Source organism: Vicia villosa, linkage group LG5, assembly GCF_029867415.1.
Source record: "Vicia villosa cultivar HV-30 ecotype Madison, WI linkage group LG5, Vvil1.0, whole genome shotgun sequence".
Lineage (NCBI taxonomy): Eukaryota > Viridiplantae > Streptophyta > Magnoliopsida > Fabales > Fabaceae > Vicia > Vicia villosa.
Genome location: NC_081184.1, coordinates 147,471,585 through 147,494,766, shown reverse-complemented (window position 1 = coordinate 147,494,766; position 23,182 = coordinate 147,471,585). Strand labels below are relative to the sequence as shown.

The 23,182-nt window shown below is 33.0% G+C and overlaps 3 protein-coding genes across 9 annotated transcripts; 2 read left to right on the top strand and 1 right to left on the bottom strand.

The window, feature by feature from the left end:
• The first annotated feature begins 1,774 nt into the window (after window positions 1-1,774).
• On the top strand, window positions 1,775-6,483 carry LOC131603083 (disease resistance protein RGA2-like). 4 transcript variants are annotated; one of them, XR_009284237.1, is made up of 3 exons: window positions 1,775-4,488; window positions 4,573-4,648; window positions 5,544-6,165. XR_009284237.1 is itself a non-coding variant. In XM_058875336.1 (3 exons), the coding sequence occupies exons 2-3, from the start codon at window positions 2,323-2,325 to the stop codon at window positions 4,585-4,587; spliced, it is 2,181 nt and encodes a 726-aa protein (XP_058731319.1). In that variant the 5' UTR covers window positions 2,101-2,214; window positions 2,298-2,322; the 3' UTR covers window positions 4,588-6,483. The 4 variants fall into 4 exon arrangements, 2 of the variants coding, with proteins under 2 accessions (XP_058731317.1, XP_058731319.1); XR_009284236.1 differs by having other exon boundaries at window positions 4,573-4,796; window positions 5,544-6,164; XM_058875336.1 differs by having other exon boundaries at window positions 2,101-2,214; window positions 2,298-4,488; window positions 4,573-6,483.
• Window positions 6,484-9,442: 2,959 nt separating this feature from the next.
• LOC131607706 (probable protein phosphatase 2C 28) lies at window positions 9,443-10,885 on the top strand. The gene is made up of 5 exons (XM_058879676.1): window positions 9,443-9,598; window positions 9,683-9,976; window positions 10,059-10,338; window positions 10,419-10,573; window positions 10,659-10,885. Exons 1-5 carry the CDS (start codon window positions 9,518-9,520, stop codon window positions 10,791-10,793), a joined length of 945 nt encoding a protein of 314 aa, XP_058735659.1. The 5' UTR covers window positions 9,443-9,517; the 3' UTR covers window positions 10,794-10,885.
• Window positions 10,886-13,662: 2,777 nt separating this feature from the next.
• LOC131603081 (small RNA 2'-O-methyltransferase) lies at window positions 13,663-21,962 on the bottom strand. Of its 4 annotated transcripts, none has more exons than XM_058875330.1 (10): window positions 21,798-21,962; window positions 19,947-20,243; window positions 19,657-19,746; window positions 18,842-19,296; window positions 18,517-18,762; window positions 16,587-17,530; window positions 16,344-16,495; window positions 16,152-16,268; window positions 15,288-15,425; window positions 13,663-14,569 (listed from the first exon to the last, which is right to left on the bottom strand). In XM_058875330.1, the coding sequence occupies exons 1-10, from the start codon at window positions 21,933-21,935 to the stop codon at window positions 14,132-14,134; spliced, it is 3,015 nt and encodes a 1,004-aa protein (XP_058731313.1). In that variant the 5' UTR covers window positions 21,936-21,962; the 3' UTR covers window positions 13,663-14,131. The 4 variants fall into 4 exon arrangements, with proteins under 4 accessions (XP_058731313.1, XP_058731315.1, XP_058731316.1 ...); XM_058875332.1 differs by having other exon boundaries at window positions 13,665-14,569; window positions 19,947-20,248; window positions 21,667-21,891; XM_058875333.1 differs by lacking the exon at window positions 21,798-21,962 and adding an exon at window positions 21,505-21,627 and having other exon boundaries at window positions 13,665-14,569.
• Between the last annotated feature and the right edge of the window lie 1,220 nt (window positions 21,963-23,182).

The window sequence follows — 23,182 nt, the reverse complement described above, 5'->3', positions numbered from 1 at the left end:
TATCTCTTGTTGCTCCTCTCTCGCACATGATTATTTGCAGATTCTTTGCGCCTCTGTCGCTTCCACCACCGCCAGCGTCATTCATCCCGCCCTCCGTTTTAACACTCCAAGTAAGTAATCTTATCCCTTCACCGCATGTTAGTTTTTAGGATTTACTCTCTTGCTTGAAGATTTGGGTAGATTCAAGGATTTTTTGATGAAGGTATGAGTTTTCTGATGAAGTTCTTGGCGAGTTCATGAACTTTTCGGTGAAGTTCATGTGTTTTTCAGGCGAGTGCATGAATTTTCTGTCGATTTCATGAGTTTTCCGATGAGGCTCGTGAATTTCCCGGTGTTCGTATGAGTTTTTCGATGAAGTTCATGGGTTTCTGATGAGGACTCGTGAACTTCCACTGGGGCTCACAACCGGGAGATGCCCCCCGAGTTTAGAGCACGCCATGTGCGCTGTCGAGCCATGGAGGATATTTTCCCCGACTAGCGGGTTTGATCCTATGTCGAGGATATGGTTCTTTTTCTCGTTACGTGTGTCGAACAAGGGCCTTGGTCGAGGGCATGTCCTCTAACCTTTCCTCGCCCTTTCACTTAATATGCGGTGGAAGGGTGGATTTGATTTACAGTTGAATTCTTTGTTTTCCTCTGCTTTTTAGGTAGAATGACTATGATGAAAACGCACCGTGCATATCAAAGTCAATTTTCATTCAATTTGCAATGACTATGATGATAAACTATATCACTTCCTCAATTTAGTACTCAATTTTAGGTTGAAGGTAATTTTACAAAGCCAGTTCTTCGCCCACGTCATCAATTTTTTAGTACTCAATTTTAGGTTGAAGGTAATTTTACAAAGCTGGTTCTTCGCCCATTTCATCAATTTTTTGTTAACAAATTGATGCTTCTTGACCAACCGTATCAATTTGAGATGGATGATAATAAAGAAATATTTGATTCTCCGAAATGATAGTAAAGAAGATTTTAATTCTTAATCAATTCATAGTATAAATTAGAAAATCACACACACACACATTAAAAGTAGTGCACTGTCAGTGTAAACTAGTTTTACACCATCGTCCAATAGAATTATAACATTCTACCAAGTCATGTCAGTATGTTTAAATTAAAAACGTGACTTGGTTGAATACACGCGTCTGATTAGTTGACAGTGTAAAATTATTTTACACTATCAATGCATACTCTTTTTTTCTCATTTATATATATATATATATATATATATATATATATATATATATATATATATATATATATATATATATATATATATATATATATATATATATATTCTATTCTTAGAACAATCAAGAAAATCAAATATAGACTATTTTGTAATTAATTATGTAAATGTTCATATTCTTATAAATAAAAGAAATACAATAAGAAAAAGCTTTAAGCCATAATTTCAGACAATTTTCTCCTCTCTTTATTTCATTAATTTGATATATCATAGAATAATAATTTATATCATAGGTTACAAATATATCATAAAAAAAAATTCAAATATGTGATATTTTCAACTATAATAAATAATAAAGTATTAAAGTGAATAATATACATAAAGTTATTATTTTTATAAATGTAACATTTACAACGATACAAATTCTATTTATAAAATACAAATACATATTACATTGATAATCAAAATTGAGAAGACAAATAAAATTTGGCAGCTCAAATTTGTTTGGATAAGAAAAAAACAAAAGAAGTTTAAGATCACTCACTAGTCACTAGTAATAGTTCATTCATTGAAGAGTTATAGGAATATAGAACATAGTAGGAAAGAGCAAATAAGTGGCCGCCAGTGAGAAGGACATTCCTACCTTTTTGATTACACACCTCTCTCTCTCCGAACAATAATTCTTCATCTTTAACTTGCAAAGTTACAACCCTCAAAAGAAGATGGATTCAACAGTCTCAGGATTGTTAACAAACATGCTAGACAGACTACTAACAACCGCTTTTCACAACATATCAATAGCAAAGGGTCTTCACACAGACATAACCAATCTCCAAAACACTCTCACCATCATCAATGCCTTCATTCTCGATGCTGAAAACAAGCAAACTCAAAGCAACTCAATTTCTACCTGGCTTCACCACCTCAAATACGTTTTACTAGACGCCCGTGATATTCTTGATGAGATTGAATATGAATCTTTGAGGAACCAAGTTCTCAAAGCAAACGGAACGTTTACTACAAAGGTACAACGTTTTCTCTCACCCTCTAGTAATCCTCTTGCATTTCGTATTAAGATGGCTCATAAGATTAAACATGTGAATGATAGGATAGATGAGGTTGCTTCTCTTAGGATGAAATTGGGTCTTATGGTATCAGAAAATCATCATGCAAGTGGTAGTGGAAGTGGAAATAGTAGTACTAGGGTAAGGAGAGAGACTCATTCTTATGTTAGATCTTCTCATGTGATTGGTAGAGATGAAGAGAAAGAAAAGGTTGTTAGTTTTTTGATGGCTCCGCCGTCAGGTAACCATGATCATGAGATTGATGTTATTCCTATTATTGGAATTGGAGGGTTGGGGAAAACAACTCTTGCTCAATTGGTTTATAATGATGATCGGGTGATTGAGTTTTTCGATCTGCGTATGTGGGTGTTTGTTTCAGATGTTTTTGATGTTAAGAGGTTGGTGTTGGACATTCTTAAAGCTATGCATGGAATGGAAATGGATGCTCACAAGTATAGTTTTGATCAATTGCAAAATTTGCTTCGCGAAAGGTTATGGGGGAAGAAGTTTTTACTTGTTCTAGATGATGTTTGGAATGAGGATTATAGAGAGTGGCTTGAGTTGAAAAAGCTTTTACTTGGGATGCATGATGATGAAGATGGTGAACTTGGTAATAAGATTATCGCGACCACTCGTAGTGACAGGGTTGCTTCGATTATGGGGAATGCTTATAAGCACAATTTGAAGTATCTTCCGGAAGAAGATTGTTTAAGGCTTTTTGTGAAGTGTGCATTTCCAGCAGGAGAGGAGAAACAGCATCCGAGGCTCGTGGAGATTGGGAAGGACATTGCGAGAAAGTGTAAAGGGTTGCCCCTGGCAGTGATAAGTTTAGGGTGTTTGCTTTATTCAAAACCTAATGAAAGTGAGTGGAAGAAAGTGAGAGATAGTGAGTTTTGGAAAGTGAACCCTCAAGATGATGATGGCATTTTGGCTGCATTGAAACTAAGCTATAATCACTTGTCATCTGGTTTGAAACAATGTTTCGCTTATTGTTCGGTTTTTCCTAAGGGTTATGAGTATACTAATATGGAGCTGATATCCTTTTGGATGGCCCATGGACTACTGCAACCGAAAAATGAAGATGAGGAACCGGAAGATCTCGGGGAGTTTTATATTCAAGAGCTAGTTTCAAGGTCTTTCTTTGAATGCGCTTCTGAAGAACAACTGGTTATTGACGGTCTTATTTCCGAAGAGCTTGAACTTCTAGGCATCTCCTTTTTCAAAATGCATGATCTTGTTCACGACCTTGCCGTGTTCACAATGCAAAATGAAAGGGCAGTAGTAAAATTTAGTTCAACAAGTATTAAAGAAAAAGTTCAGCATTTATCATTTGCAGACAGTGGTGGAGGAGTTCCTACATTTGGTAAAATATCGAGTAAGATCCGAACCATTGGATTCTGGCACGCGTGTCAAAAGGATCTTGCAATCACTGAACTGTTTTTCAAATGGGTCTCCAACAAGCAGTTTAAGTACCTCAGGGTGTTGAATATTCAAGGCTCTAATTTTCAGTTCTTGCCGGATTGTTTCAACAAAATGAAGCATTTGAGGTATCTTGATCTAAGCTATTGCCAGAGGTTGGAAAAACTCCCAGATTCCATTTGCATGCTCCAAAGTCTAGAGGTATTAAATCTCTGGAGATGTGTAGCACTTGCATATATTCCCCCAAAATTGAGGAATCTTGTCAGCCTTAGGATTTTGTGGATTACAACACAAGTCACTGATTTGTCTTTCATAGGTATTGGAAACTTGAAATATCTACAAATTTTAATTTTGTGGAATTGCGATAATTTGGTCTTCCTTCCACGCGATTTGAGGCATCTGACTGCTTTAAAGAGATTGACGATCGAGGCTTGCATAGAGGTGATAAGTTTCGAGGATGAAGGAGAAGAAGACGAAAATGAAAACTACACCTTGAAACTTGAGCGGTTTTCAATAGACAAATTACCCAATTTGGCAGTATTACCTGGTTGGCTTAGAAGATGTGATAAAACTTTGAGGTACATGGGCCTTTCAGAGTGTTCGAGTCTAATGGCATTGCCAGAATGGTTGGTAAATCTAACATCACTCGAGACGCTTCTAATTGCTGACTGTCGGAATTTGACATTACCGGAACATATGGATCGTCTTCAAAACCTTCAGAATTTGAAGATATATGGATGTCCTCAGCTAGTTGAGAGATGCAAACAAACTACAGGCTCTGACTGGTACAAGATAGCTCATATTCCAAATGTTGAAGTAAGTGTAAATCCATTATTTTCTACTTATTTATTTGTTTATGTTTGTTGCTAACTTCTCTTTTCTGTTGTTTTATCATGCAAGCTTGGAAGCGATTAGGATCACTGACAAAATTGCAAACACAGTCACCAAATGTGATGAAGACAGAAGAGACTTTAAGGTTTGCGTTACTCAATTTACAGCCTGCTGTTGAAATGAGAGTTGAAATCAGCAAAATAACATTTGCTTCTCAATTAAGGCTTCTCCCAACAGAACAGAACCACTTCCGGATCAAACGTGTTGCCCAACTTTTAAGCACTAGCCTTCAAGTAAATTTTCTTAATTGTTGTATAATGGCTTATTGCACACACTCCTCAAGGTGATGACCACTGTATATCACTTACACAATCATCTTGCCACAAATAGAATAGGACTTGAGTTAAAATGTTTTCAGACAACTGATTCACTTACCATTCTTATATGTACCTTACATTTAAATTAAAATGTATTATAAGCTTTTAATTGATCATACTGATGAATACAAGAATTACAGTTTCATGCTATCGTCATTTTTAACAACCATTTCTCTTTGATTAGATTAAATAAATTAAACGAGAAAACAAAAGCAATGCATCCGGATTCCCATTTGATCCTGTAATTTGGAGTAATGTCCCGGGATTTTGTTTAACTCTAAAGTGAAGGAGAATCTTGTATATGTGTTTTTTCAAATAACTGGCAAGAGAGTGGATATTACTTCTATTATGTTGTCGTTATTAAATATTGGTGTATTTATATATGAAGCACAAATACTTCTACGAATAGTTGTGTCGCATTGTATGGCATGCGCCGGTTATATTAGTGTGGAAGAGAGGTGAAATTGTTGAATGAAGATTTGAATAGGATAAGGGACAGAGTGGGAAGAGGTGGGGTTATTACTAATAAAGTTATCGTATTTCATAGATTTGTGAATAATTTTGTTGGAGAATCTTGAAGTGTAGGGTTGAGGTTTGTCATTTGTGCTAGTGGCAGATAATGGTTAAATTGAGGTGAATGATGAGTTTGTTGTTTATATGCAGGGGATGACATGTTGGCATCAAGATAGTCACTAGTGTTGTCAAGGAAAGGTAAAGTATGGTCAAGAATTCTGTGTTGGTGAAATGTGCTAGAGGTATTGTTGAGGACAAAGGGAAAAATATCTTCATAAAAAATTACATTTCTTGAAATGAAGATTTCTCTAGTATTTAGACCATGAGGATGCGACCTTTGATTTATTGTTTGTAATAAAAAATTATGCATTTTTTTTTGGGCTTGAGAGGGTCTAGTTTGAGACACCCTTGGAAATTGGAAGAAGTATAATTAGAAGAAGTGTTATGAAGAAGTTCATATAGGAGAAGGGAGTCTGTTAATGAGGAAATATGCATGGTAACAACACAACATAGCTCCAAAAAGTTTTAGGTTAATTACATTGAAACATAACTGCCTAGGAAATGCCTATATTTTCTCTCTGCAATTGCATTTTGTTGTGGAGTCTCCGTAATAGTGTACTACTTTGATTATTAAATAACTTTGATAAAAGCTTCCCTTTTACGAATATGACATGTCATTTCCTACGAATCCTTGGATACGAGAGTTGGTTAAGATATGAGATAAATATATTTTTCACGAATTTATCTTCTCAACCTATTAAGAGGTTAGCAAATTATCATAGATCAAAGATGTTGAGACCACCCTCAAGAAAAAACTTGATTTGATCACGATTGTTGATATACATCATCAACGTGCATCTTTGGATCGTAAGCTTCCATATCAAACTAGATACATATGTATACTCTAAGGTATACACTTTACTTTGCACGACTTCATTTAATATGCGCTAAGGCTTCATGAAAGCTGCAAAGCACCTATGGAGAAACATCCTAGGGTTTTACGTCTCAGTGTGTTAGTAGTTCTAAACGGTCTAGACTTGCTACCTTTAGATCTTTTCAATTTATCAAAACAACATTGGTTTAAATGGCCAAATCTATCACAATGAAAACACTTATAAATAGGTCGATTCACTTTTTTTCTATTTAATTCTTTACTATGTGTTCTACTAGACTTAAACTCCTATAAGGAGAGAAGTGAGGGAAAAAGTTCACAGTACGTGAAACTTTTGTAATTGGAAAAAAAGAGGCAAGAGTAATGAACAACAAGGAAAACATAGCCAAAAGCTTGAATTTTCCTGAAATTACAGGGTAAGGATGGGAATTGGGTCAATAATAGGAGTATGAATGGAAGTGTAGAGTAGGGTTCAATTCTTTTTTGGGTTGATGATGAAAGTTGATAATTGTTGAATGAAATTATGTTATTTTGTGCATTGATATGGATTGTGAAGGTATATATTGATGTGTTGTTGTGGTGTTCTTGAAACATGATGAAATGGATGCAATTAAATGTTTTAGGGCATGACTTGAATGAGTGAATCATGATGAAAATGATGAAAAATTATGCTAATTGAGTTGTTGGCTATGTATATCATGATTGAATTGTATGAATGTGTTTTTAGATGTTACAAATATGGACCAGTTGATGTTCGAAGTGTGGAAATTGATGAATTTATGTAACAAGGGAAAAATTGGGATTTTTGAGGAGATATACCTAAGGCAATCAATTGCACACAACAAAAATCGGTTGTCATTCTTAAAAACATTTTTTTTGGTTTTGGAAGTGATGGCAATCGGTTGTCATTTGTGACAATCAATTGTCGTTGTAACATTTTTGAAAAATAATTTTGTTTTGGCCATAACTTTTGATCCGTAAGTTCAAGTGGCGGAGTCAGAAATTTTAGGGAGCATGGGCAAAAATTTTACACTATATTTTTACTAATTTTACACCCTATATCTATTAAGTTTGCCCTTGATTTTGTCCAAAAAATTCACGACCTATTTTTACTAATTTTGCCCTTAATTTTGTCTAAAAATTACTAATTTTGCCCCTGATATTGTCTAAAAATCGACTATTAGGTGGGGAGTATACAACAAAAGGAGGGGTTGAGATCAGGCGCGTGCTGGGGCTCGCTGGGCTGTAGATCCGCCCATGGCTCAAATGAGTTTTCGTTCGAAGTGTTGAAAAGTTAAAACAATTTCCTATCAATCGATAATGGAATAAGAGGCATGAATGTGTTGTAACAATATGATTAACTGAGGAGAATTGCATGTATCGTTTACGTGTTGTTTATAACACCCCAAAATTTAGAATTATCTATTTAATTGAATATTTGTGATTATTTGCATGATGTATGATGATATGTTGTGGATCATTAGCGAGGGATAGGTGATAATTAGAATTATTAGGATTTTAATAATTTAGTTGTATTATATTAAGAATAATAGTGCAATATAGTTACTAAATAATACTAATAATACTAATAATAATTAAATAGATAGTTAAGGTGATAAGGTGAATAAGGGCATAGTGGTAAATGTGAGTGAGTTAAAATTACTTAATTTTGATAGAATTGAAAATAATAATAATCAATAATAAGAGGAAGAAATTGGATAGAATTAAAATAATATTAATAATCAATATAATTATGAAAAACATTATTGAATCAAATATGAATTACAATATAACTAATTATTCTATGAGTTAAAAGGTAGTGCACGGACAGTGTAAAATAGTTTTACACTGTCATCCAATAGAAAATCATAAATGTTCCATGTCATTAATTTTTTTTTAAATAAAAAAGTGGTTTAATTAGATACATGGGTGGTGATTGGTTGACAGTGTAAAAATATTTTACACTGTCAGTGCATCACCCCTTTTCTCTTATCCAATATCAACAACTTAAGTGAATAAAAAAAAGTGAAAACAAATAAAAAATTATTTAATCCAGTTCATAGATGAAAAAAATTAAATGAATACATAGGTAGAAAATAAAAAATAAAAAATGTAATTGAGAAATATCAAACAAGAAATTATGGGCGTTTAAATTTAATTAAAAGGTAAGAGTAATACAAATTAAAATGTATGAAAATAATGAGTTTTACTATGTTGTCAAATTAGAGAGTTTAAGAAAAATTAATTTGTCAATATGAAAAATTATCTAAGTTTTCCACATAATAAATAACATTAAAATTTTTCGGTTTTTTTTAAGAAATAAGTTGAAAATGTCCAACTATTATTTTGTTAGCTTTTGAGGGATTATATTTTATATCCTTCATTTTTTATTTTCTTTTTTATTGAATAAATTATCTTTAATAAAAATAATATTAAAACTAATGTATAAGTAAATTTATAGTTATAAAATAAAATAAATGCATAATAATTTAAAATTTCAACTCAATTATAGATATTATAATAAGACAATAAAAAAATTATGCGGAAAAAACTATTTGAATTTTTAGAGTTTTTTAGTTTTCTCAAGGGCACACACATTTACAATTGAACATTTACTATTATTCACTATAAATAAATCTAACAAAAACTAAAGACAATTGGAACAGTACTCTTTATTTCCTTATCATCTTGTTTTAGAGTACAAGTTAGAAAAGGCAAGGTACTCGAAATCATGGGCGGAGCTGCAGTCCAACGAATCCGGACACGCGTCCCCGCTCAACCCCTCCTTTAATTGTATATTTTCCACTTAATAGTTGATTTTTAAACAATAACAGGGGCAAAATTAGTAATTCTTATACAAAATTAAAGACAAAATCAGTAAAAATATGGTGTGAAATTTTTGGACAGAATCAAAAGATTTTTTTAAGATAAAATCAAGAGCAAAATTAATAAAGACATGATGTAAAATTAGTAAAAACAAGGTGTAAACTTTTTGCCCAGGCTTCCTAAAATTTTTGGCTTCAGTCACCAGAAGAAAGGAGAACAAAAACATTAACAATAAATCAATAATGATGAGAAGAATGGAGAACCAAAAACACAGAAAAAGCAAGCGGTGAGGGACACTTCCCTACACATTCTTTTCCCAGCACATACAGTTATAAAATAAAATAGCATGCTTTTGTTTGACCTCAACTTCTAACTTAGCAAACACAAATTTATCCATCAAACAACCATGAATATCCTTAATGCTCATGCTAACTTGCATAAGAGAAAGCCTTCCTTCATTCCTGATGGGAATCATGCTGCTTTCAAGGTATGTATGTATTCAATTTTTATGCTATGCTTCAATGGAGGAAATTTGAAGCAAATTTTAACTCAATTCCTTGTATATTACAAGACATCAAGGAAGGAAACCTATGTGGACTCTCTTGAAAGAAAGGAAGATGCTGTCAGTGATAACAACAACAATGAAGAAAAAGATGAAAAGAATAAGCCTTCTACTCGATGTTTCAGCCATGGATATCATTTAATGGAAGGAGAAATGAACCATGGAATGGAAGACTATGTTTTCGCTCAACACAGGAAACTCAATGGTTACGATTTAGGATTGTACGCAATATTCGATGGACATGCAGGCCGTGATGTTGCAAAATATTTGCAAAACCATCTATTTGAAAATATACTCAATGAGGTACATTAGTAGTATATATCATTCTACACAATATTGTTATTCACACACACTGTCATTTGATTTCTTAATCCTTCATGGATAGCCTGATTTCTGGGAAAATCCAGTGCATGCTGTTAAGAAAGCATGTAAAGCAACCGATGAGGAGATATTAGAAAACATAGCTGATTGGCGTGGAGGATCAACCGCTGTAGCAGCAATACTAATTAATGGAGTAAAGCTAATTGTAATCAATGTTGGTGATTCTCGCGCTATATCGTGCAAAAACGGTGTTGCGAAACAGCTTACGGTGGATCATGAACCGGAGAAGGAAAAGGAAAAAGATATGGTTGAGAGAAGAGGAGGTTTTGTGTCTAAGAGACCTGGTATTGTTATCACATCTACTTTTTGCTATATAGAGTTTTCTGATAATGTAGATTACAAGTTTTTAGTTTGGTTTTGTTAGGGAATGTTGCAAGAGTGGATGGAGAGTTAGCAATGACAAGAGCGTTTGGTGATGGAAAGCTGAAAGAGCATATCACTGCAGAGCCAGATGTGATGGTTAAGAAGATTGATGATGAGACTGAATTCATTATTTTGGCAAGTGATGGTCTGTGGAAGGTATGGAAGAAAAGTAATGACAATAAATTATGAAAGATGAATAATTTGGAGTGAAGTCTTTAACTAGTTGCTACGTTTATTGTAGGTGATGACAAATCAAGAGGTTTGTGATTGTATTAGGGATGTTGATGATGCTCAAAAAGCAGCAAAAAAGTTGGTGAAAGAAGCCAAATCCATGGGAAGCTACGATGATATTTCATGCATAGTTGTTATGTTTTAGATTACTATCTCTGCATATTTAATTTAATTTGTCTCTCTGTTATACAATGGAATTCTAAATATTTACTATCATATAGCAATTCTCATTTCTAACGTCTCATTTTCAATATATGATTACAAAGATCATACTACAAAACTGAGAATATATGTTTTTTTATGTGAATGTTGTTAGAATAGAGAAGTTGTTATTCATTAGTTCATAATGTTTTAGCAGCTTCATTATACAATAAAACACTTACTAATATAGCAAGTAACTCTAACAACTTAACTAACTATCAGTTAGTTATTCTATTTGCTTAACAGCTTCTAACAAATTTCAACTGCAATATGAAGTTTGATCCATCATTTTTTATGTATACAATCTGGTTTTACAATAAAAATACTAAGTTTATATGGAAGTTGATTTTAAAATCATCAACTCAAAGCTCACATTTGGATCCATTTATTCACATGTGTATCCATTCATTCACATTTGTATCATAGTTCATATTGCAATTGGTCTTATGGTCATTAACAAAAATCTCACATTTAGTTCTATCCTTTCACATTTCATGAATATCATCTCGATTTTAAAAAAGAATCTAAAATTTGAATCATAATTTATTTTAGTCATTAAGTACAAACTCTCATTTTGAGTGTGTAATTTTCAAGTATATCATCATCAAAGTTAATTGGACTGACACCATGTCCACTCCATATGGAGAGTAACCCAAATGATAAAAAAAACTCAGTTGTTGTAAAATTGAAAATAGTTGAAATCTAATAGTAAAAGATGCGTTAAGAGAAAATAAAAGACAAAAATATAAAATATTTGTATATTTAGTTCGATCAAATCGATCAATTTTAGGGAAGAAAGTAATTTTTCGATTCATTTTTTAGAAATGTTACAAAAGATTAAAAAAAGTTATAAAAAAAATTATAAGAAAATAGTCACCTAAATTTTTAAAAACAAATTTGATTTTCTCTTTAAGTGTTTTTCAATATTTCTAATTCTCTACATATGAATTACACAAATTCAATGAATTTTGAAGTATTTTTCGATTTTCTTAGATACTTTAAATAATTCCGATCTTCATAGATGCCTTCAAAGATATCTCATAATTCAAAAAATTCTATGAATTTTCAACATGGAAATTTCTTTCTCTACCTCCCTCTTTTCTAGATCACCTCCGTTGAAAAACCCAAAATACCCTCACTTCGGAAATGCATTTCCGAAACGTTTTTTTTTTCAAAATTTGTCTTATTTCGGAAATGCACTTCCGAAAACACGAAAAAAAAGTGTTTTCGGAGATGCATTTCCGAAAACACCCCTTTTTTAGGTTTTCGGAGATGCATTTCCGAAAACACTTTTTTTTTTTTTTGGAGGGGGTGTCTTCGGAGATGCATATCCGAAATATTGGTCTTGAAATGTTTCGGATATACACTTCCGAAAGAATTCAATAATTATTAAAAAATTAAAATCAAGGTGAATCAATACAATTAATATGTATAAAATCAAGGTGAATCAATAAAATGAAGGTTAATCAATAAAATCAAGGTGAATCAAAATTTCCTAAACAATTTTAAAGTTAAAAATAATTTTTAACTTATATAAATATATAATATATAAATATATAATAATTAATATATTAATATATAAATATATAATAATTATAATAAATTAAAACACTCATTTTTTTAATTTTTATAATTATTATATAATTATATAAATATATTTATAATTAATATATAATAATTATTATATAAATATATAAATATATAATAATTTTTATAAATATATCATAATTATTATAATTATTATATAAATATATAAATTAAAACACTCATTTTTTTATAAATATATAACAATTATTAAAAATATATAAATAAAAAATTATAACCTATTTTGTAAGTGAAATTATTTTAATTTTTTTAATTAAAATTATTTTAAATTTTAAAATATGAATCAGGATAGAAATATATAATAGCTATTATTCATAACTCGTAAATTATATCAAAATATATAATTATTATTATTCATTACTCATAAATTATATCAAATTTATGATATGTGAATTAATTAATATCCTAAAATTATTTTTTGAGATTTTTTAAGATTTTTTTTTGTTGTTTCGGAGATGCATCTCCGAATTAGTCAAAATCCTAATTTTTGGGATTTTTTCAGAAATGCACTTCCGAAGTCTGGAAAAATTTAGAAAAAAAAATATTTCGGAAATGCATTTCCGAAGCAGGATAAAATGGAGTTTTGCTGGGGTGACCCCATAGGGAGGTGGGTAAAGAAAAAATGTTTCAACATTTTGCCACGATTGTCAAATTTTTCTCTTTAAGTTTCCTTACTAGTTTGATTAAAATTATCTAATTTGATCTATTATAAATTCAATTAGTAATTTAAGGGTCAACGTTAAAGCATGAATATTTCAATCACGTTGATTTTATCACTTTTATAAATATTATCCTATTACATTGTGATTATTTTAGATGTTCATTTTCAATTTCAGCTATATTAAATTGAATTGTTTCGACTTATCTACCAATTTAAATAATTAAACATTAATTTAATACAGAAATTTGATTTATTAAAAAGGTTATCTTAGTCAATAAAGCTCTTTTTTAGAATACAATAATTAACCACTTCTTTTATTTGGCCTTTCAATTGGTTCTTTTCACTTGATGTTATCCTATTCGATATATACCGATCACTAAACATTTCCAGCAGTTGAATCACCATGTTGTGGTTGTTTATTTCCTTCCGCTAGAATCAACATCCTTTGATGCAATGGAGCTAAATTTAAAAGAGAAAATAGTACACTCAAACTCAATTATTAAGATGCATATAAGCTTAAACCACATTAAATATAAGAAAAAAGAGCAACACTTTTTACTTTTGGATTCAAGCTAATGAATACCCCGAATGAATTGATGGAAGAAAAAAAGAACTAAAATACGATCTCCTGTTTTGATAAAAGCAAAATATAACCAAAACATTGTTTATATGTGTATAGGGATTCTACCATATAAAACCAGCAATGTCTATTCCAAAAACTGAACTGCTATTCTTTAAAACTTCATGTCGCTCTAGGGGAAGACGCTAACTTTTTAACCATCCAACTCCACAAAATCTCTCATAACATCCTTCAATCGATTTCAGACTCTATGAACGGTCACAGATCAAAAGTCACAAAACATGATCTAACCAAATCCATACCTTAACTAAACCTATCAATACTTCTTTCTCTTATCTCCTCGCATCCATTATACTTTTGCTTGTCTACATGCAAGCCAAGCAATCAGAACTGTACAAATCTCATTCTGTTAGCTTCTTTTAAAGAAAAAAGAAAGTTATTTGCTTTTGCTATTCCATTCCCATATTACATTACAATGGTTCTCTATATCAGTATGCTTCTGGCCATCATCTTCATGACTCCATTCCCTTTTAAACACGGCGATCTGTGAAGCAAAACCTGGTTCAGCATCAGCAGAACCACCTACCCCACTGAATTCCACATTGTAATTGTGACGTGCAGCCAAGTCAGATGCCCACTGTACGAACTGTTCTCTGGTCCACTCAAATTTATGGTCATTATTGCGAAACTTGCATGACTGTAAGAGATTTTGCTCGTCCAGTTCTTCTTGTTCTTGGGTGGGAGGCTTCAATCTCTGTAGCACTACGTTGTATTCAAAATTTGGTGTAGAAACAATGAGAATCCTTGGACGAAAACAACTTAATGCCACATCCCCAAAGAGACAAGCTTGATCTTCCTCCATATGTTCAATCACCTGCATTGAATCAGCAATTTATATTGGTTGATTCAGTTCCATGATAACAAAGTTTCTACACAGATGCAGATTTATAGGTTTAAACATTGAACAAAACATTGTCACCTCAAGAACATGACAGTGGTTGCAAGATAGGAAATCAATTCAAAGGCTAGTATAAAGTATATTCCAGCAAATTGATGCAGAGGTATTCATATACTATTCCAAGTGGAGAAAATGTAGATGTGCGTGTTTCACGGGCTAAAGAATAAGACCACGTCAGCAGCATGGGGTTTAAACGGCTGCTAAAACTATGATGTCTTTAAATGAATGATTAAAAGCATGGGATTTTGTCTCCTCTAAAATGAGATCAAATTTTAGAGGGTAAAAGAAATCGTCTCAGGTGTGATCAGAAAATTGCTGATTCATATTGTAACATATTCATGATTATGTGCATGCATGTGGTATCATATGTTGATTTTTTTATCAACTGTTGATATCCCTTATTTTACCCTTTAAAATCAATTGCTCACTTTAAAAGTCATCTGACAGTGTAATTTAAAATATCAAAATCAAGTTACAGATAGTGAACTTAATTATCAGATGATAAACATAATATAACCATAAATTGTAGATGATTTAATACAAGGAATAAAGAAGTAATATATCTTGATTTAGGACACACCAAATCAAAAATGAAGTCAACAATAATACGAGTATAAAATGGATTAAGAAATACCTCTAAACAAGTACCAATATCAAACCCATGCAACCTGGAATCAAAATTTGTAATTGAACCTTCATAAAGAATAACTGATTTTATGGGCATACTTGTCACACCAGCATCTGGATTTGCATCTAATTTTGAATTTAGCAACTGCACAATTTCAAGCACACAAAATCAAGCAGCTTACAGACAGAATTTTCACGTATATGTACAAGGAAAAAATTATGATTTCAATTGCCTGCACAAAGAACTAGCAGGTCCTTTTAAGACCAAGATGTTCAAGATGAGATTAAAGACTGCCTACATCAACTACACATCCAAAATAATCTTTACATAAACAATATCTCCAAACTAAGCAGAATTCAAGTCAGTAAATAGGGTAGTTACAATTTTCATGTATAAATAGGGAGGTTTTGTATACAAAAGGGAAGGATTCAGACTTGTTAACAACTGTTCTATTTACTAGATGTTAATAGGGATTCAGACTTGTTAATAGGATTCAGGTTTTGTAGAGTGGGAAACCCTTGGAAGAGGGTTTTCTGTCCTATTCTTTCTTATTTTCCCAACTCAGTGTTCTTTCATTAATTCTTACCAATTCAATTCTTGGGTTCCCAAAAATTATGCACAAATAAAACTTGCATATTACATGATTGATAATTTGATATATAATAAACTTCTCAAAAAATCTTGATAGAGTTGGGACAAGTAATGATAACAGTCACTACTTTGGCATATTTAGGATCAATTTGTGTAGACAGCTCCCGGTATTATACATTCCAAACAACAGAAGATACTTTTTTCTTGCGCATCTAAACATAAACCTTAGGCTTAAAACAACTAAAATGCAAACTTTGGGATAGGAAAATGCATGTAAACCTTTGCAGCACGTGTAAGACCCTTTAGTGAAATATCAACACCAGCAATTTTCTCCAACGAAGTTGTGTAATTTAGCAATGCATCCAACAAGCTTCCAGATCCGCATCCAAAATCAACCTGTGATGAAAGAGAACCTCAAATTCACAACTCGGTCTAACAAAAGAAAATAGAAGTTGAGAAAGTTTAGCATACCAAAGTAGTAGCACGGGATTCTAAAATGTGTTGCACCGCAAATTCCACTCGTTGCTTTGAAAGTGGAGGGCTAAAAAAAGCCTGCTCCATTCTTTCCTCTGGAGGTTCTGCAACTTTGGTCAAACTTATTTCATACTCCACACAGCAGGCCTCTGAAAAAATTAGAATCAACAGTTTAGCCACTTGCTTAACAGCGTACATGTATGTTTTGGGAGCAGGGGATAACAGGAGAAAGCAACTCACTAGAAGATAACAAGGACAGCATTTGGGCTGAATCACCGGCGGAAGCTAAAATCAAATCAGAAGTGAGCAAGTTCGTTTTGAAATAAGCATACTGGCCAACAGACATTTGCATCACAACCTCCTCAATGTGAGAAATCACAGCACCAACCCCGATTTCAAACTCAAACTCATTACAAACATCAATAACTTCTTTGGTATTTTCACCATCCACAACCAAATATACTGAATAACTAATACAAGATAAAGATCCATAGCATGGACAGACACCAGAGTCTGGACCTTCAATTTTTAAGTTGCAAACCTCATTTCCTGACATGTCCTGTGATGAAGCTGTACACATTGGTTCAAGTACTTTATTGCATTGCATTGCATAAATCTGGCAATTCTGAATGGATTGACCAGTTAAAATCTCTCCGAAAAGGTTTTTGGAAAAAATGTGAATGCTGAAGTCGCCTGCAGTCTCATAAAGCTGGTCAAAAGGAACAGTTACACTATTAAAATACTTGTTCAGCCATGACAGAAGTTTCAATGAGGCATTCTGAATAGCGTCATTCTGCTTCTTATAACAATCCTCAGGGGAACACGAAAGTATTACATCCTTACACCTAGAAAGCAACTTTATTTCACATTTAAACATCTCTGAATTGGATTTCTTTGGACATGCATTTACAGAGGCCCCATTGGCACAGTCAATCACATCAGTTCCCAAGTTTGCAGCCTTAAAACTTGATTCTGATGATTCTGTTGATATTTTGAAAGGATGACTTATAATGGAAAAGACAGGTTCGGACAGGCGATGCTGGCGGCAAAACATACTAAGTATATCCCTGGGAAGGGAACCCCTCCAGTTAACTCTGGTGGTAAATCTTGAAGGCAGCTCAGCTGTGAGTATTGCCTCTCTGGATAATTTGTAAATGCCCCCTGGAGTCTTCCCTAGGAGCATCCTGTATAGAAAACCTATCAATCACTAAATGATGCAACGTTGAGTAATTTACACAAACAGAAACCGACAAATAATTCGAACCAACAAAAAATACAAATGTTCATCTAAAACTTTCAACGGATACAAAAATGCATAGGACAACATTAATATACGTCATTCCAAGAAAGCATCATATAAAAGAGAAAAATGTTGGAAGATTAGAAAAAGTTTAGAGTAAAATAATAAAATTTTCTACTTTTACTATGAACATTCAGTTTGCAGCAATATAGGAAAGGTCCTTTTATCTTTCTTAGCAACCATGGGATGCCTAATAAAAACCTGGAGAATTATTTATTAGATAGGTTGACCAGCAAATAAGTTTGTTGGGATAGAAAATTCCAATAGAGGTAGGCAAATTATTGCCACTTTCAAAATTCAATCTTTTTGAGGACATAATTTCTAAGTTATGAAAAACAAATAGGAAATCTACTCATAACTATCAAAACCAACTAAGTTTTTTACGGGGTTGGTCTACCAAAATAAAAATACTTCAGTTGGCCACTATAATAAAGCAAAAGTGCATGACATAATAAAACTTTCTATTGCAGTTGTATTGGAGTCCCACACTACCCAGGTTCCTAGGCGGTCAGATGTATAAATGTGTTTGGGCACCGTCATCCTTTGAACTTATTTTTGGGATGAGATCCAAGGTCATTTAACATGGTATCAGAGTCGGGTTAAGGATTACAATATGAGAATTAGACTCGAGACGCACACTAGGCGTGAGGGTGGGTATTGAAGTTGTATTGGAGTCTCACATTGCCTAGGTTCCGAATTGTTGGATGTTTAAACGTGTTAGGGCCCCTTCATCCTTTGAGTTAGCTTTTGGGATGAGATTCAAGTCTATTTAACACTTCTTTTCATCAAGTTTTAAGTTTAGCCAAGAATAATATATGGTTGACCATTGAACTACTAAAAGGACAACAAAACATTTTAATTTAAAGAGACCTGTGATACAATTGAACTGTTACGTCCTCATAGAAAAGATCTCTAGATTTCCGCGTATATCCAATGCATGCTAATATTGCATCACCAACCATATCTTGCCCAGACAAGTATCTTGCCCTTTCATTTAGAGATCCCTCAAATTGAATGGTTTCTTTTCCATTTCCCGATATAAAAGACCTATCCAGTAGATATGATTGCGGAGCAGCAAAGAACAGTCTCGTCTCAGAAGAAGCTTTACCTATATTCCTATTTGATTCGCAAAGATCATGATCAAGTTAGAAAGCAATTATCTAGTTTAAGAAAATTCTTTGTAAATTCATCATACCTTGAAATCAGAACATTGGCACCATCTTCTAAACCAAGTTCATTTGCAATGACATCAAGGTAGTACTCTCTTAAAGACATACAGAGAGTCACAGCTTCAACACATTTTTCCATTGAACTAGGAATGCGTATGGCCTTAACCTGAATGCATTCTTGTGAACCACCTTCTTCCATTAATGACTCTAAAATATCTTGCGGGTATGGACAGAGCTTTTTAATCCAAATATGTTGTTCAGAAGTAGTAAGAAACTCATGTAACTTTGTAGCAGCCTTTACTATGTATAGAAGGACCAAAAATGGACTGGAGTCCACCTCAGGATTAATACATTTACACAAACTAAAAATCTTTGCGTCACTGACAGCAATGACAGAAACAGGAATCGATCCATATTGATTGCCTTTCCTTTTTAAGGTAGCTCGAATGTGACCACCGAGTGGATGATCAGATGTAAGAAACTGTAGAATTGTTGAATGGAAAAGAAAAATGGTATCAGACTGAATTTAAATTCAATGACAGTCACGCATAATATTGGAACATCATAGAGTCCAAAAAACAATAGTTCCTTTTGATTAATTTTTCAATGCAGGTTATAGCATACTAAAAGATTACAGACGCAACCGGGAAAAAAAAACTAAAAGAAAGTGAATGATAGACTTCCTAAAAATTGATCTTTGGAATTGATAAACTTCCAAAGATCAGACCATTTTCTAAAAGAATTATCGCTTGCCATCAGACAATCTGGAATGAAGGGATTAACAATCTAGACGCGTAATTGAAAATAGGCATCACTAGATACACAAGAAAAAGTTACCTACTTTTTCTGAAAACAGATAGGCGATTCGAGCAACTAAACTTTCCCGTGCTTCCTGAGGAGTAAGATCAATAGTCTCTGGAATGATACTAAGCTGCAGGAGAGTAATTCATAGTTGGGAGATTGTGAAAGTTAAAATGTCATCATCCTCTCAAGTTAAACACTTGAAATAGAAGATACAATACAAATAATCATCAATGGAAGAGATCTAATTGAGAGGATAATTGAGTACAAGCACAATGATATTAATCATTATTATCACTAATTTCTATACTGATTGGAAGTGAGTAATACCTTCTCTAAAGCTATCTCTGCTGCGGATTGTTCTGCATCCTTCTTTTTCTTAAAGGTCCCTGACACAACGGTAAGTTCTGGAAGCTGCAATGTGCAACGGTAAAGGCAGGGTCCCGTCTGTGGAATGCATAACCCTGGGCATTCAGTTTGAGAAACCTCCTTCACCGCCTCTACCGTGTAGCAAGCCGTTTTGCCAAACTTTTGGTGTATTATAGCCTTCGGTGTAAGGTTTGTTTTTTTGGGTGCAACAGAGTGATGTTCTTCCATTTCCATGAGAAAGCTTAGAACATTTGTGATCTATTCTTGAAAATCAATGATTGAAAACATATCAGCCATAAACAAACCTATCCGCTTCAAATGGATAGTTGATATAATAAAATCAAATAGTACTTATAAGCAATAAGCCAATAACCATAGTTAACAATGCCACATAGCTGCAGATCTCACAAACGCTAGAGCAAATTAGCACATGTCGATTCGATTTGAATTTTTAATACATATTAAATAATCAAATAAATGTTGAAAAGCATAATAATTCTCAAAGTTAATAAAACATTCTTAAATAAGAATCACACTTAATAGTAGGTCTTAAGCAAATCAGAAAAGTGAACCCCCAAAAAGCTACCAAAATATGATTAGAAGAAAATATCTAAAATCTCCCTAATATAACGTCTAGCATCTGCTACTAATTGTAATTTTCACCTTTAGGCTTTGTTTGCATTGACGGAATCGGATGGAGCAAAACGGTATGGGATGAAATGAAGTGGTATTCCATTGTTTGGATTATTAAAAATCAGATCGAGCGGAGTGGAACGGAGTGGAACGGAGTGGTATGGATTACATTTCATTCCATCACTTACCACCGTATTTCTTCCCCTCCGATTTGGGCGGAATGAAGAATTTGTCACGTTCCGTCCTAAAATTTCCAAATGATGGAATGGAACATTGATTCCGCTCCGCTCCATTTCGCTTCATTCCACTCCGCTCCTTTCCATTTCATTCCACTCCGCTTCTTTCCATTATGCTCCATTCATTTTATGATTTCCAACCATAGCCTTATAGTCATGCAATACTGCAAACTATTCCGCTACACTGCACATTTCCAGTTGGCGGCCACCGGCCACACCGGTCCATCACTATATCGCACTACTGACTACAGAGCAGAGGCCATAACTAGCATAAAATCTAGGAATGAACCTACATTAGCCACCTAGACTTTCCATTTTCGGAAGGCATGAGATGATAAAAAATTTCAACAGAAGGATAAGCGGAATGCACTAAACAGAAACCTAATTCATCTTTCAATCACTATTAAAAAAAAAACTCAATGATTAGAAAAGAGAAAGAAAAAAAAAGTAAACCAGAGTAATACTTGTGAGTCCATGCTAATATTACAAGAAATCGTATAAATATATCTTTATCATACCAAAAACGAAAAGGAAACGCTTAAAACCTAAAACACAGAAACGCTAAACAAAACGCAAATCATTTTTCAGTAACATATTGCATAAAGAAGCACAAGAATCTCTTGTAACAATGTTGATTTAGATAAACTTACACAAATTAAGCATGGAACGAAACAATAACAGTGAAATTCGAAGCGAGAGAATAAAGAGAGTATGAAAAAGAGAAAGAATCAAGATTCTGAAGCAAGTTGAAGACTGTTAAAGCTCTTAGAAATGATAAAAAAAATGAAAAGAGAGTGAGCGAGAGAATGTACCTTGAGATTCGTTGTCGAGTGCGTATGAAATTAGGTTTGAAAAAAAGAATGAAGAAAAAGTATATAAGAATGAAATGAAGTGTGAGGGAAAAAAACGAAGACGAAGAGGGAAAGGTTTTTGGCTCACTCACTGCGAAAAGTGTCTGCGTTTCCGTAACCGAATTATACGGCTGGCGTGCTAACTTGCAAGTTAATGTAAGTTTTACTAACTCAATTTTTTGGATTTTAAGTAAAACCTCACCTTGCTTTTTTGTTTTTATGTGGAACATTTGTTTTATTTCTTGAAGTATCGCTTTCTCTTCTACTCAGATATAAAAATATAATTAGGATTATAAGAAACTATACTAGTTATCAAACAAAGTTCTTGGTTGGTTTAGAAGTTGACACTTGAGATAGGATGATGGTTACATTACTAATTTGATGCATTGAAAAATACTTCAATGACTACTTAATAGTATTATGGTGACTTATAGGGTTAGACATTAACAAAATCAACCAACCACCTTTAACAACAATTAGAATTAATAAGTTCACAAATATCATCATAGACTACGATGCATAGGATTATTTCATCAATCTTCTCTCACTTTTATTTTGAGTCTCAATACTACTTCTCTGAATCACTACCCCACAAGTGCAACTTTTCATTAACAATATCGATAGCAGTAGAGCATCATTAAAAATTCTATATTTTTCTTTTAAAAGAATCACTAATATGGTCGATGTCATGGAGGTTGTTGTAACACTCCAATTTATCCCCGTAGAATATTATGAAATTAGGATGTCACACGTCACATTAAATCATACTGCATAAAACAACTTCTCATTTTAATTAAACTGATACATAACACTTATGTTCGGGTGAACCAAATCATACTTCATAAATACTCTCTCCGTTTCTTTTTAAGTGTCGTTTTAGAAGAATTTTTTTGTTTCTATTTAAGTGTCGTTTTTATAGTTTAATGTTATAATTAGTCAATTATATCCTTATTTTAACAATAACTACACTTCACATTTTCCATAAAATGAATTATTTTTTCAATTAGTTATTGAAAAAGGAGAGAGAGTGTATGATTGAATTTATTTGGAAAGAGAAGATAAATGGGGGTATAATAGGAAAAATAACTCTAATAATCCACTATCTTGATTGAAGAACTTTATGCTAAAACGACACTTAAAAAGAAACGGAGGGAGTACCAAACTTCGCATTTTCATACAGAAATAATTCATACACATGTTGTCAAAACAATTTTTACATCAATTCATAATGACTAAACGTTCATCCCTTCCCGAGTGTTACGCATCAGAGCAAGACCTGACTCAATAGAAGCAACAGAATAAATGTGAAAAGAAATGAAAGAGATGAAAGAGAAGGAAGAAATGAATTTAACAAGTAACATATTTTTGTGAAGATATGAGTATTCGATTTGACATTTCTTCTGGATCTATCTTCAAAGACACCATGTTAATGTCGGGGCGGTATGGTAGTCATGGTGGGGAGAGTAACAAACTCAAA

Bases quoted from the DNA above. Each gene is read 5' to 3' on its own strand.
- LOC131603083 (XM_058875334.1), top strand. From the start codon at position 1,912: ATGGATTCAACAGTCTCAGGATTGTTAACAAACATGCTAGACAGACTA.
- LOC131607706 (XM_058879676.1), top strand. From the start codon at position 9,518: ATGAATATCCTTAATGCTCATGCTAACTTGCATAAGAGAAAGCCTTCC. The intron at 9,599-9,682 runs GTATGTATGTAT...GTATATTACAAG, and splicing joins GGAATCATGCTGCTTTCAAG to ACATCAAGGAAGGAAACCTA. The intron at 9,977-10,058 runs GTACATTAGTAG...CTTCATGGATAG, and splicing joins TTGAAAATATACTCAATGAG to CCTGATTTCTGGGAAAATCC.
- LOC131603081 (XM_058875330.1), bottom strand. From the start codon at position 21,935: ATGTTCCACATAAAAACAAAAAAGCAAGGTGAGGTTTTACTTAAAATC. The intron at 16,269-16,343 runs GTATGCTAAACT...CTTTCATCACAG, and splicing joins AATCCCGTGCTACTACTTTG to GTTGATTTTGGATGCGGATC. The intron at 14,570-15,287 runs GTATTTCTTAAT...GATTCAATGCAG, and splicing joins ATATTGGTACTTGTTTAGAG to GTGATTGAACATATGGAGGA.